The sequence below is a fragment of the Notothenia coriiceps genome, unplaced genomic scaffold, assembly GCF_000735185.1.
Source record: "Notothenia coriiceps isolate Sejong01 unplaced genomic scaffold, NC01 NC01_scaffold00037244, whole genome shotgun sequence".
NCBI lineage: Eukaryota > Metazoa > Chordata > Actinopteri > Perciformes > Nototheniidae > Notothenia > Notothenia coriiceps.
In genome coordinates this window covers 19,124,000-19,137,343 of record NW_011369945.1, presented here as the reverse complement: position 1 = coordinate 19,137,343, position 13,344 = coordinate 19,124,000, and the positions used below count along the sequence as shown (strand labels likewise).

At 39.5% G+C, this 13,344-nt stretch overlaps 1 protein-coding gene across 1 annotated transcript; it reads left to right on the top strand.

Annotated features, from left to right (window-relative positions):
• The first annotated feature begins 373 nt into the window (after nucleotides 1-373).
• Nucleotides 374-12,362, top strand: LOC104964914 (bicaudal D-related protein 1-like). Its single transcript, XM_010793814.1, has 9 exons — nucleotides 374-451; nucleotides 3,899-4,018; nucleotides 5,158-5,304; nucleotides 5,775-5,957; nucleotides 7,807-7,971; nucleotides 8,897-8,974; nucleotides 9,543-9,655; nucleotides 9,915-10,035; nucleotides 11,110-12,362. Exons 1-9 carry the CDS (start codon nucleotides 398-400, stop codon nucleotides 11,317-11,319), a joined length of 1,191 nt encoding a protein of 396 aa, XP_010792116.1. The 5' UTR covers nucleotides 374-397; the 3' UTR covers nucleotides 11,320-12,362.
• The last annotated feature ends 982 nt before the right edge of the window (nucleotides 12,363-13,344 follow it).

Here is a 13,344-nt window from a genome sequence, read left to right as displayed (position 1 = left end):
AAACATTACAGTCATGACGTGCTGCGTTACGCACTACTAGTAGAGTGGTTCTTAGTGTCGTTTAGAAATGAACAGCAGACCTGAGCTGGCAAAATTTAAAAATGAATCCAAACAACAGTGAACCACCCCCGCCCCCATGAGTCAAGGTCCACCGAATAAGAATAATGATTGTCTTGCCCCCGTCTGAAGCACTTACTGAGGAAAAGAGACTCCCTAGAAGTTCAGGAAAAAGTCAATTTAGATAATAGGTGCTATCTCTGTTCTGTTCGGGGAGAAGGAAGTGAAGAAAAATGTTTTATTTGGCATCAGACATGGGCAACTCTGTACTCTGTGTGGTTGTAAACAGTAAGAGGAAAGAGTGAATGTTTTAAAGAACGAAAGAGAGTAAAGAAGCTCCATGTCTGACGTGTTTTTACCGGACGTGGTGGAAAGAACTGTTGCTTCTGCCGCGGTGAGTTGTGTCTGTATATCTGTGTGTATGGGTGTTTACAGGCGTTCCCAAAGTAACCACTGGAACAGGGACATGTATTATTTACAGTATGTCCTGATTGGATTGCAGATTAGGGTTGATATTGATTGATTGTTGTCTTTATGATATGGTGGAGGACAGTACATTTAAATGCCCACATGACGTCTTCAAATGTCTTTTTTTATACGACTTCAAACAGAAAACTCATATTATACATCAATGATAGTAAATATTTACATTTGGGACGAGAAGACAATGTTAGAACCTGTACAACCTGTACATATTTGTTCAATTATACAATTGACATCATTTCCATCTGCAGTATTTCTGTTATGGATTGTGAATCTACACATAATGAAACTGTAGTAGGTTTCAGAGAGCTTGAAACACTATATCCTAACTGTGAGAGTGTAACCAGAGCATGACAGGAATCTGGAGGAGGTGGTCTGTCTGTAAATGGCACCAAGGAAACCTGAGCGAAAAAGAAATGCTGATGTTTACCAGCAAAGCTCTGATGTGAGAGGAACGGTTTACCGTGACTTTTCATTCTAGTGCATTGGAGGAAGCAGCTGCTAAAAACAATGTTGACGTGTGCCAGATTGTCACATGGGTCAGTGCTAACTGTTTAGACAGAGCAGAGCAAAGTAGGTGTTAAAATACGAGAGTGTTGACTGATGTCAGGGTGTTTTTTATTTCAGATAATATTAGTTATAGTTACTGTAACAGACACACAATGTGAGAACATTAAGGCAAGCTTTGATTCACTGAATCAATTGAATTTATCATGTGATTCAGTGAATGTTTAGCAAGGAAATGTATAACATCTGATTCTGGGGAGCTAGTAAATTACGACATTATTTACTTGGAAAAGGGAGATTAAGGTATTTTTCTGCTTAAATTGGACTCTTGTGCAAGAACATTTTCCACCGAAACTGGGATATCAACAAATTGGCTGGATATGAAATGCCATACTGGAAAGGGAGTATGGTTATTCAATGATAAACTGGAATTGATAATAATATTTACTTACAACGTTTCCCGGGCAAAGAATTCAATAACATATCCTTAGGGAGGTTCAGGACTACGTAATGACAATAAGTTGAATCTCCTTCATCTTCTTCTTCATTTGAGAAGCTGCAAATTTGCCTAACATTTGCCTAACAAATAAATGTTGAATCCTTTAAAATATTGACTGAGTAATAGACTAAATTAAGCATCTATACTACTTATTGAGATTTCAAAGTCCATATTATTCATTGATTATTGAAAAGAGAATTGGCAGATCATTCGATTATAAATATATTTTCAGTTGCAGGTCAAACATTTGGTCCACTGCGTTTCTCTTAAGGGGAAACTGGGTGTAAAGGAAACAGGTGGTGATTTAGTCTTTATGTGGTAAACACATTACCTTTTCACCTACTGCTTTCCACCTAGTGTTACATGACCTCATGACCTTGCATCACCTCCCCTGTCTCACAGTGGATCCCAGTGAGTTATTGGACGACTGTGACAAATCCCATGCTGTGAGATTTCCGTTATTGTAAAAAGAGATGCTTGAATTGAGGCGAGCCCCCGTGACCTCTGCCCCCTCCACAAGCATCACGCAGCCCACAGACAAAAAGGGAAAGACAATATACATTGGGGAGAGATATAAATCTTTCATTTGCTCCTTTGATGTTGCCCCTCATACCCAAACATCCCATCATCCCAGGGGAGAGCTATCTTTTCTGTATGCTCCCTGAGGCCCTCGTCTGTAGCTTGGGTCGTCAGCTGTTGGGTACCTCAGCGTTTGGATGGCTGGAGGCTCGGGGGGCCGTGTGAGGGGATGTCATCTCTGTGTCTCTACCAAATGGAGCGTCCTCCTTCCACTCCTGTTTTGGTGATTCTCAGTGGGTCGCTGCCTCTATTGTGGAGAAGGGGCCCGTGTTGACGAGATGAGGCAGCAGTAACGACGACTCACTCATGGATACAAATGTTCAACAAGCCCCCCCCCCCTTTTATCCTCCTCAAAGTGTGTCTGCTTGCAATGTTTTTTTTTTCCATCAGCGCCAGATTTAATCTTGTCTTCCCGCTAATTTTAGCCCTCACGCCTGCCTCACTTCCTCGTACACTGTTGCAAACACGTACACACAAGCTGCACCCCCCACCCCCACTCCCACTCCACTTCACCCTAATGAAGTCCAAGTTTGCCCTCCGCCACACTTTTGTCTCATGTGGCATGGTGATGTCACAGCCGAGACCAAGATGCCCTCTGCTCCATCTGCTGCGGGGGCCGGCCTTTCATCTTGTATTATGTGGCAATGATAGGGCCTGACAGGGGCCCGCCACACTGCTGAGTAAGGGGAACTGAGCGAGAGGGGGGGAGCAACGGGTGGGTGTTCACCGGGGCTTCAGATCCGTCAAGATCCCAGTTTTTTTACTTTTCTTTTTATGTTTCGAAATTTGTGTCTGAGAGCCAAGTGTTGAGGAAGTAGCTGATTTCCTGATAACCAAGGAAAAACAATGTCAACAAGAAATAAATCATTATTTAAATCTTAATATGACGTGGTTTGGCGGTGACTGGTTAATCATTTTGTACTCTGGATGCGTGAGTGCTCACAGCAGTCAGGTTGTGTTTTGTAGTTTCCAGTCTTTTTGGCTTGTGACATGTTTTAGGATTGTACATCCCTTTGCTGCGCTTTCTCACTTGTGAATACACACATAACATTGCTCCATAGTCTTAAGAGTGACCAGAAACTCCACATGGTGCCTTTTAAAAAAGAAATCCAATATGTACACATTACCCTTCATCACAGGTCATGATCTTAGGTTCAGTTTCAGGTATGACTTGTTGAACAAAACAAAAAATCCTTTTCAAATAGTTTTATCTTAAGGAGTTTTAGACGTTTGAAAAATTTAAAATATAAAAAGAAAAGAGACAATTTATTACAAAAAAAAGAAACATTTGATCTTTCTTTACCCTTTAATCATCTTGTGACCCCTTTCGATTGTATCTTCAAACATCTCTGGGGGTCACTGGGTTCCCATGCTGGGAATATTGTAACCAGGAGCAGTTCTTACAAAGACAGTAAAGAAAACAAGCTCGCGTTTTCGTTTTCTTGGTGTGCATGGCCAGCAGCAAAAAACATACCCAACACATGTTCAATTTCACCTAATCCCCACCTTTCTGTCAGGTATCATATTGTGCTCCTTCTCCTCAGGGTCTAGATTACAGGATTTAGAACTATGCTATATATGTGGTTATTTTAAGATTCAAGATTGTGTCCTCAAGTCTCTTAAAGCTCATCCTTCAGGCAAGCTTTGCTAAAAAAGTTTTGATCCCTCCTAAAGGTAAACGCAATTCAGAAGGAAGGCTGTTCTGAGAATTTAAAAGCCACATGTTTTTTACCTTTTTTTGATTCTCATGTGCTCCGTGTATTTTTTCTCTAGGCGATGGCGGTGGAGAGAGCCATGTCCGGCGAGCTGCAAGCTCTGAAACAGGAGCTCCAACAAAAAGGAAGCAACAACAGGCCGCAGGACGAGGAGCTGATCAGTGCCATGAGGGAGCAGGTAACTTACATGAACAATACATATGTACCACTAAATGCTGCAACCACTACAAAGCTAAATCCTGAATTTAAAAAAGGATGGTCAGCTAAAAAAAATGTCAGTGCTGTGAGCATCGTGTTCTCCCACAGACACGACGACCAGAACAAACTGCACCAGCAAGTCTGTGTTTTCTTATACTCTATTTCCTGTCAAAAGTGGTGATTGTGTTGCCAGCTGCTGGTTCTTTTTGCTTTACCGTGTTGCATTTAATTTGAGTGTTGTGATTTAAGTTTTGAAATCAACTTTTCCATTACATGAAGAACATAATAATATTAATATAAAGAGATTCAAAAGAGATAATATCCGTTCCCACACTTAAAGGTGGGGTAGGTAAGTTTGAGAAACAGGCTTGAGATACACTTTTTGTTATATTCCATGGAATGCTCTTAACATCCCGATAGCAAAGAATATCTTAAATACTTTGACAATAAATCCATAAAAAAATGTCATCTGTGGAAGCCGTAGCGCTGTAAAAAGCACGACCAATAATTTTAGCCAGCCCGGATAAAATAACTGGATGGCCTACCTGCCTGTCAGCCTTCCATCTGTGCACAAACTTATCTCGTGCCCTCATTGGTCATGTTCGTGTGTGTTGGAGGAGGGGCTCTGTAAGGAAGTGGCAGATTTTTTCCGGCTGTGTATTTTCAAATTCTAGCGCACTCGATCTGGTTTCTCCAAAATTACCTACCCCACCTTTAAGCTTACTCTTAAATGACAAATGACCACCCTCAGAAACCTGCAATTACAAATCCACATTCTTGTTTGGATAAACATATTGTTAGAAAAGACCTGTCGACAGTAAACAATGAATGACACTGATGTTTAATGCAACCACACAACAACACTTTTGGCTCCTTGTTTCCAAAATAGAGAAAGAAAGTGACATTCTCACAGTAAACGATGGAAAGCAGCTCCCTTTTGTTTCTCCAGGGAAAACAAATTCATTTGGCACCTTTTAAAAAGAAGAAAATCACATATTTCAACATTGGTTTGCTGATATAGATTGATTCAACAGCATAGTAGGAGTTTGTGAGAGTTTTCCTGGCAGATATGTGGTAACTTTTTTATCATATTTAAGAGCTTTGTTTTTGTGCTTTCAGGTGCTGCGTCTCACCCAGAAGGAGCAGGTGCTGGAGGAACGAATAGAGAGTGTGTGTCAAGAAAACGCAGATCTGAGGGCGAGTTTAGCCTCTTTACAAACACGCCTGGCTCTGCACGACCAACTCAAACAGCAGCACAGCCAGCAGGTAAACAAACACACACAGCCGGGGCGAAACAAAGCAGCTCAGTGCGGTCGCTGTATGAATGAAAGAGCATTCGATAACAAAGGGATTTTCTGCTCCCTGCCTGGCAGCCTGGGTTTCGGCAGGATGGTGGAGAGCATTGCTAAACAATCAGCTCATCCCCGGCATTGTGTCTTTCCCTCACAATTCTGGATTCCTCACATGTTCATTTAGTTTCATGTGAGGCTGCAGGCTGGAATCTGGCAGGTCTGGATTTCAGTAGCAGAAACTATTTTAATCGTGGCTTTTTAAAAAGCACACATGGCCTTGGGTAAAAACACTTTTGTGTCCTTATATCTGTTTATCATGAATATAACCGAAGAATGGCATTTCTTTCCCTCATTGGTTGTTGGGTGCTTACCTACAATGCACTATTGTGCCTGTTGTTTTGCCTCTATGTTTAAAGTATGTGTATGCACCTTCTTGTGTTGTAGCTCTCCGAGGCGTGGCAGGAGGTGGAGGCGGCACAGGGCCGCTCAGAACAGCTGCAGGCCCAGGTGGAGGAGCTGCAGGAGCAGGTGTCCCTGCAGGAAGGCAGGAGCCACGGAGAAACCTCCCTGCTGTCCGAGCTGGAGAGCAGCCTGGAGACGGCCGCGCTGGGAGTCAGCAGAGAAGAGGTACTGAAGCAGATTGAAGTCAAACTACAGTGTTTAAACCATCGGGCAAGACAAGGAGAAATATTTGGTTGAAAACATCTGGTCAGCGAAATTAAACAGAGAAAAAAACCTATGCTTTATATGAGAAATCTTTATCAGAATCAGAATACCTTTATTAGTCCCACAGAGGGGAAATTTGCATCGTTACAGCAGGAAAGAGCCACAGACAGCTTAATGTTACCTAAGTTAAGAAAAAAGTACTAAGTTATGATATAATAAAAATATAATATAAAAAATTAAAATACATTTTTTTCTTATAGTCAAGAAATCCCATTAAAAAAAAAAATCCCAAACCAACAATCGTTCCTACTACAGAATTGACCCATAGCTCATCTTTATATCCAATGCAGCGGCACTGAGCCTCACTGTTGCACTGGCTGACATATTTCTGCGTGACCACATTGATAAAACTGTTTCTCAGTCTATTTTCTAGGACATGTGCTACGTATGAGTTATGTACAAGGTGATGAAGAATGTATCTGTTCATCCATATCAATCATTCTTAGCAGTAAGCGACTGGATACAGTTTTGAATTGTTCTTAAAACACAAAACCATCACTGCTGCAGAATAACTATGGGAAGTGAAAGTAGATCTTTGCCCAGATGTAGGAAATACCTCTCAGACAACATTCTTGTCTAAGAGGTGAAGACTGTGACTGACAGAAATAGCAGAAGAGTATAGTTTGGGACTGACTGAACCGACATTGTCTCCATAATGTGGTTGGCAAGAGTTAGTTTTGTTCTCATGCCTTTGTAGTCCTGCCCACAATGATTCATGACTGTTTTGAGGGAAAGTAGTTTTCCTGTGATGACTGGAAACACGAATATTAAACAAAGTATTTCCTGCAAAGTGACATAACAGCATAATGGCACCAGAAAAACCTAAAGGAGAAAGTGGAATTTTTAAAGAAACATGTATACATGTCGTGGCATAGAGACGACATGCTGACAGGACATTTTGTGCTAGTTTTCAAAGGACAGTGTGACTTGTGTTTGATGCAAGGACAGACAGGAGGTGGGACATTGTCATGTATTAAAGTGAAGACACTACAAAAGATTAGATAAGACTCGTTGCTTTGATTATGTCTTGGTGGGAACTGAAAAACTGTCTTTCTGCCCCGCTGTGTTTCCACATTTGTTTCCAGAAGTACAATCTGATGTTTAACTGCACTCATGAGTCATACACTACACTTCCTGTTTGTCATAGCCACAGTGTAGGAGAGTTTCCTTGTTTAACAGCTCAGTGCACGTTAACCCTTGTGTCTGTAAATGTATCATCATTTTGCTGTATGAAAGCGGAAGGGGTGAAACCTCAAGATGATGTTTAATGAGGACAGTATCACCATGTGATATACTTGACTCAAGAAAGTTAAATAAAGAGATGAGGTTATGCTTGCACCTCCCAGTGTGTAAATACTTGATGTCACTAAACCGATGTGTGTCACGCTGAAAGGAAAGGGGGAAAGAAAAAAACAAACTATTTTTAACTATTTTAATGTAGGCCATATACAGCAGCAGCCTCATAACTATAACAACTGTTTTTATTGACTGTATCAATTTATTTGATAGGGATAGGAATAAACATCATTTTAAATATACAAGGTTTAAATATGCCTGAGTTAGCAAAAATGTACATTTGATGTCCCGAGGCAGGTAAAAAAACAGACAAACATCAAAATAAACAGTGAAACATGTGTTTGTGTTTTTAAGAGTAAATTAACTCTTCAAGCAACCCCAAAACAGAAAGTAAAGTTCACTCTTTAAAGTCACAACTTGCATAAATCAACATGTTTCCTCTTGTTTAACTTAGATAACGCAAGAAATGGGGTCCATCCTTCAGTTACTGCTCCCACTGACCCAGCACCTGAACAGCTCGGGGGGGTCAGAGGTCGTGGGTCAGCAGGAGGATCTGAAGGCCATGCTGCTCCAGCTGAAGGGAGCGGCCCAAACCCTCGCACAGGCATCCAGCACACAGGTGAGAGACTGAATGAGCATGCGGAGCAGGAGAGGAAATGCAAAACAAAAGGCTGACCTTTTTGATTGAAATCAAAGGAGGACTGGATTTAACACTGTGGCTTATTGTATTCTAAATATTTGACTTATAAATCAGTATTCAATACATATGTAGAGCAGCCTTTTTCTTTCTTTTTAAATATAGATTATTCAAATATGTTCACTATTGTTGAGAGACAATCTTAGGACATATTAAGTGTATGTTTTTTCATAATCCATAAAAGGACAACTAAACTTAAAATGCTTACCCTCCCCCCCTTGTTTTTACTTTGTGTGTATATGTTGTATAAGCCCTAAAAGTACAGTTGTGATTTTATATCTTTATAATTTGATATCTTTCATAATTTTGTAATCCTTTATTACGTTATTGGGTTTCATTGTTTGTATTCTTGTAAATATTTCTTATTCTTGTGGTCCCTCTTATGAACTGTATCCTCATCCCAGTTAGACTGATTACAAATAGATTGAACTATAGAATTAACCATTGAGAAAAGTCCTCTCAAATACCACATTCATCACTATCAGCCTATCTACCCCCTAGTGGCTGTTAGAGGCAGCATGGTGTCCTCACACTGAACCAGGCTGAGGAAATTGTGTGTCCTTGTTAAAGCAATAGATGCCAATGAATTGTTGCAATTGATATCTCATGTGCTTTGCTAAGCCTCTATTTGCCACAAGCAAGCGTATACAATTGTCCAGTTGTGTTTAATGGTGTTCAGACCTCTAACAGGCATTTACCTCTGAAACTAAATATCCCTGCCCATCCCCTTCCTCCCTTGGAGCACATTCAAATAGGCCAACTCTACAGAAGCTCCTTTTTGGTATACATAAATCTCTGTGAAGTGCACGGACGATACCTGATCTCTTTGTTAATGTCTGTGTCCCAGGAGCTGAATCAAGCTTTTGTCGTGGGGACGGGCGATCAGTGTGGGAATCCGAGCGCAGCGGAGGAGCTGAGAGATCAGGTAACTGTGCTGAACGAGCACGTCTGTCAGGGAGGAGCAGCGCACACAGCAGCTCATTATATTAGGATTCGGTTGTGCATTAGTAAAACTGACCTTACTGCTGTCACTGTAATCCATCCTGGTTCCACAGACAAACAGAGTGACTTCTCTGGAGTGGATTTAACGGAGCGAAATTTTGAAAGCACATCTTAAATCTTCCAGTTTTAATTTCCTCTCCTTAGTTTTTTGTTAGCCCTAAAACATGGGTGTTAACAAATTCCATTAGCGTGCTTTGGTTTATTTTTTGTGTCATTGTCACCTGAGTGCAACAATCTTCTTTTTCAAAACACTCCAAGCTGTTATAATGCTGTTAAACACCACCTTTTAAACGTACTTTGGTATCACATTAGGAGATCCAAATTGGCTATGTGTGAGCTCCAAAGCCATCAAAAGATTAACATTTATAAAATAAAATTACATTTTAGTGCAACAAAAATTCCTTAATTGTGTTATATGCAGAAAAAAACTTTGATAAATGCTCTGAATTTCACACTGTGACCCTAACACTGCTCATTTCTCCCTCCTGCAGAACGTCCAGGTCCAGCAGGAAAACTCTGAGCTGAGGCAGAGGCTGCAGAGCGGGCAGGAGCAGACTGAATTTGTCCATCAGGCCATCAAAGACCGAGATGAAGCCATAGCCAGGTAAAACATTTTCTCCCTAAATATTCTCAATGAAAATAATCAAAAATCCAATATATGCAGCTATCATACTTGCTATTATAATTCTGCAATGTTTGGTTTGAACAATAACAACCAATCAATGAATTTATGTCCGGCAAATGTATGTTTTAAAACAAAAATAGAGACATAATTCAAAGTTTTCCTTTAGAACACTGCTCTTGAATTGATTATTGTAGGTGACAGTGATGTGACTGAAGGTGTTTCTTAATTTTCTTTGTAGGAAAAACCTGATGGAGGCAGAGTTGGTCAGAAGTAAAAATGACATGATGTCTCTGAACAACCAGTTATTAGAGGCCATCCAACGTAAACTGGAGCTGTCGCAGGAGCTGGAGGCCTGGCAGGTGAGATCCCTTTCTGTCTTTCAAACTCTCTTTTCCATCCCATTCAGTCTACTCTCCCAGAAAGAATATTAAACCATCTCCTTCTCAGCCCTTTTGTTTCTCACCAACTGCCTGTCAGATCTGTCAGAGAAACCTTTTGCTTATGAAAAGCATAAATATGAATATGAGTACATTAAATGAACACCTTTAAGATCGAAATTATACGTTATGTTGTATACAGCAGACGCATGATGTCCTCAGTGGGAGGTCAGTGAAAGACGCAGCTGTTTCTCTCTCAGCTCGGTCAGTTTGGAGGAAAATGAGCGGCAGGTGTTTCTGTCAGCGTCTCCTCCTGCTGCTCAGTCACTATGCCAACCACAGCCATCTGCTGTAGAGCCTGCCATCCACCTTTTGGGGACAATAAACCAGATTATAATTGGGAGGATCCGTGTTTATCAGCAGAAGTGTAAAAATGATCCTCAATAATAACGAAATAAGTCATTCAAAAATATTCCCATAGAATATAAATCACAAATAAAACAATAACAGAGTTTTTCACCTACCAATATTTTAATGGGTAGTGACAGACTGGCATCAACTAGTCCACAAATACAATCTCTTATTTCATAGCTGTTAATAATTCACACATTTATAGGAATATTTACAAGCAATCAAAAATGATGAATGATCTACACTGGTAGGGACAGAGAAAGTTATGTGTTAGGGAAAGCAAATCCTGAATCAGTACACTCATACTAGGCAAAATATGTGTTGTGTTGCTACTGATAGCACCAATAACCAAGTGCTATACAGTTCCATAATCTTTGAGAGAAAGTAGACATATTTAAGACAATATTTGCAACACTTGGCAACCCAAACCAAAACAGTCTAGAGTAGACTGATTAAAAAAAAAAAATGTGTTGTTTTTATTTGGTTTTAACTGTCCCTTTCATAATGAAGCTTTAAATCTAATACAGTCATATTGATGTACTGTATATACTGAGTTTGAATGATATGAGAGCAGTGCTGACAGTGTTGAGTCCCCGCTGTCCAGACTTCCTGCTAATTTTCTCTTTCTGTCCATCTTTCCTTCAGGACGACATCCAGATCATCATCAACCAGCAGCTTAAGTCCCAGCACCAGTTGGAGCTTCCTCAGAAGAAGTCCACCTCCAACGGCATGGCCTTCTTCCGCAGGCCCAGCAGGACAACCAACGCCTGGAGTTCAGACGCTAATCAGGGCAAAACACAAACCCCCTGGAGAGACTGGTTAAGACGAGGAAAAGGGGCAAATAATGGACAGTGAGCAACACTTACTCCCTGAAGACAAAGGAGAGGACGCACAAGGAGGACAGGACAGAGGGAGGTGTAGCTTCAAGTTCATCTTGTGTGGTGAAAAGAAGCCATAAAGACACTTTGAATTTAGTGATGAACAGCAGAGCCACATCGGACAAAGACTTGCCAGATAGGCACTTATTTACACATTTCAATGAGAGGCTGAGCCTTCGTATCAATCTAAACTGTGACAACCTGGCACACTAATATGTTTCTTTCCCTTATGAATTACATTAGGAGGTTTGCCTGGACTGTAAATATTGTGCCTTTTTTGTATTATTGTAATGATCCCTATGTCTGAGACTTTATATGGTATACATGCAAAGTGTAGATCACTGAAAGTATTTGTTCAGATTATTTAATGTCACTGATCAAAGAGAGAAAAAAGTCAGGAAATAAAAACGAACAAACAATGAATTTACAATGGTGCTGACATAGCAAGTTTCATGTGAGAAGTTCCTTTTTTACTGTCAGATGTGCTCTAAAGCTCAATATGTCAAACACTTTAATTATATAGTAAACACTGTATGTTTTCATGTACACTGAGTTAGCTGTTGTTTTTTTATAATTGTTTCTGTTCTATGAATGATTACTTTTTGTGGTGTGATTCTGTGTGCTGCAAACACAAGTATGATGATTCTGTTTTTCAGTGTTTAATATTAAAGCTGCTCAGTACAGGCTGGGTTGTTTCATACATGTAAACCGTCTTGACTCGCCACATCTGGAATAATGGCCGGATTACTACATAAAACATAAAATAATATTTTCCGGGTTTCTGTTTTTTTTCAGTTTTTTGTTCAAAATGTTAATATGATAAACTAAAGAGGGGAGAAAGAAGGTTTTAGTATTATTACTACTACTATTATTAGTGTTTAAAGTGTTCAACCACGAACAAGAAACATACAGTACATAGGTCATGATGCTACTTGTCTATGAAGCTACAATCATTCACTGAAGGTTGATTATTTGTAGTGAAGTAGTTGTTTATCAGTCTTCCAGCCCTGCCCTACTCTGTTCAATAAAACACAATATAATGAGATTTTTTTATTTTTCTCCTGTTTTAAGTCAAACACATTTTCACCTGTACAATATCAAATGCAGCACTAGACTCAGGATGACCAAACTTAAATTGTCTGCAAAATACAAAGATGGTGTCAACATCGTCAAAGTAATTTGTAAAAATACTGGAGGTGCAACATACTGTAGTACATAGCCTATGCCCTGGTTTGTTACCATTTTTAAGTTCACAAAGAAATACAAAGCCTAGAATGAATTTTAATTCCATTTACACCAAGTATTTCAAAACACTTTCCACACACACATCTCCCCGGTGATTTTAACATACTTACAAATGCTCAAACATGATACTTTGACTGGTTGTCTCTTTAATTGGTTTCATATAAATAATATTTTTTTGTATTTCTTATGATTTTTTTTGAAGCAGCATGAGAATAGTTCCAGGATAGGATAGGACTCAATTAATCTAAACTACAGTATATGATGTGCAAGAGGACATTGTTTTCCATGTTCCAAATCAAATACACTCTGTCTTCATTATTGAAAGAATCAGTCAAAATTATTAGAATATGTGAAAGGTGAATGTGAAATAACAAAAATTAACTAAGTTCACAAATAGTCAGACGACCTTTCCGTATGTATTTGACTATTATTATTGTTATCTTTATTAGCAGAGGTGGGAAGTAACTAATTTACTCAAGTACTGTACCTAAGTACAATTTTGAGATACTTTTACTTTATGAGTATTTAAATTTTATGTTACTTTGTACTTCTACCCCACTAGAATTCAAAGGTAAATCGTGTACTTTCGATCCACTACATTAATTAAATACCTTTAGTTACTTTGCAGATTGGGATGAATGATGTGAAATATAATCAATACTTTGTTTACACCTGGAGTAAATTCACAATCTACCCTGCAGCATACAAAGTCATTAAAACTAGCTGCACCTTTAACAGCTTTAATAACACTTTAATG

Excerpts from the sequence above, each read along its gene's own strand:
- LOC104964914 (XM_010793814.1), top strand. The coding sequence starts at position 398 with ATGTCTGACGTGTTTTTACCGGACGTGGTGGAAAGAACTGTTGCTTCT. Across the intron at positions 452-3,898 it reads GAACTGTTGCTTCTGCCGCG|GCGATGGCGGTGGAGAGAGC; the intron begins GTGAGTTGTGTC and ends TTTTTTCTCTAG. Across the intron at positions 10,036-11,109 it reads AGGAGCTGGAGGCCTGGCAG|GACGACATCCAGATCATCAT; the intron begins GTGAGATCCCTT and ends TCTTTCCTTCAG.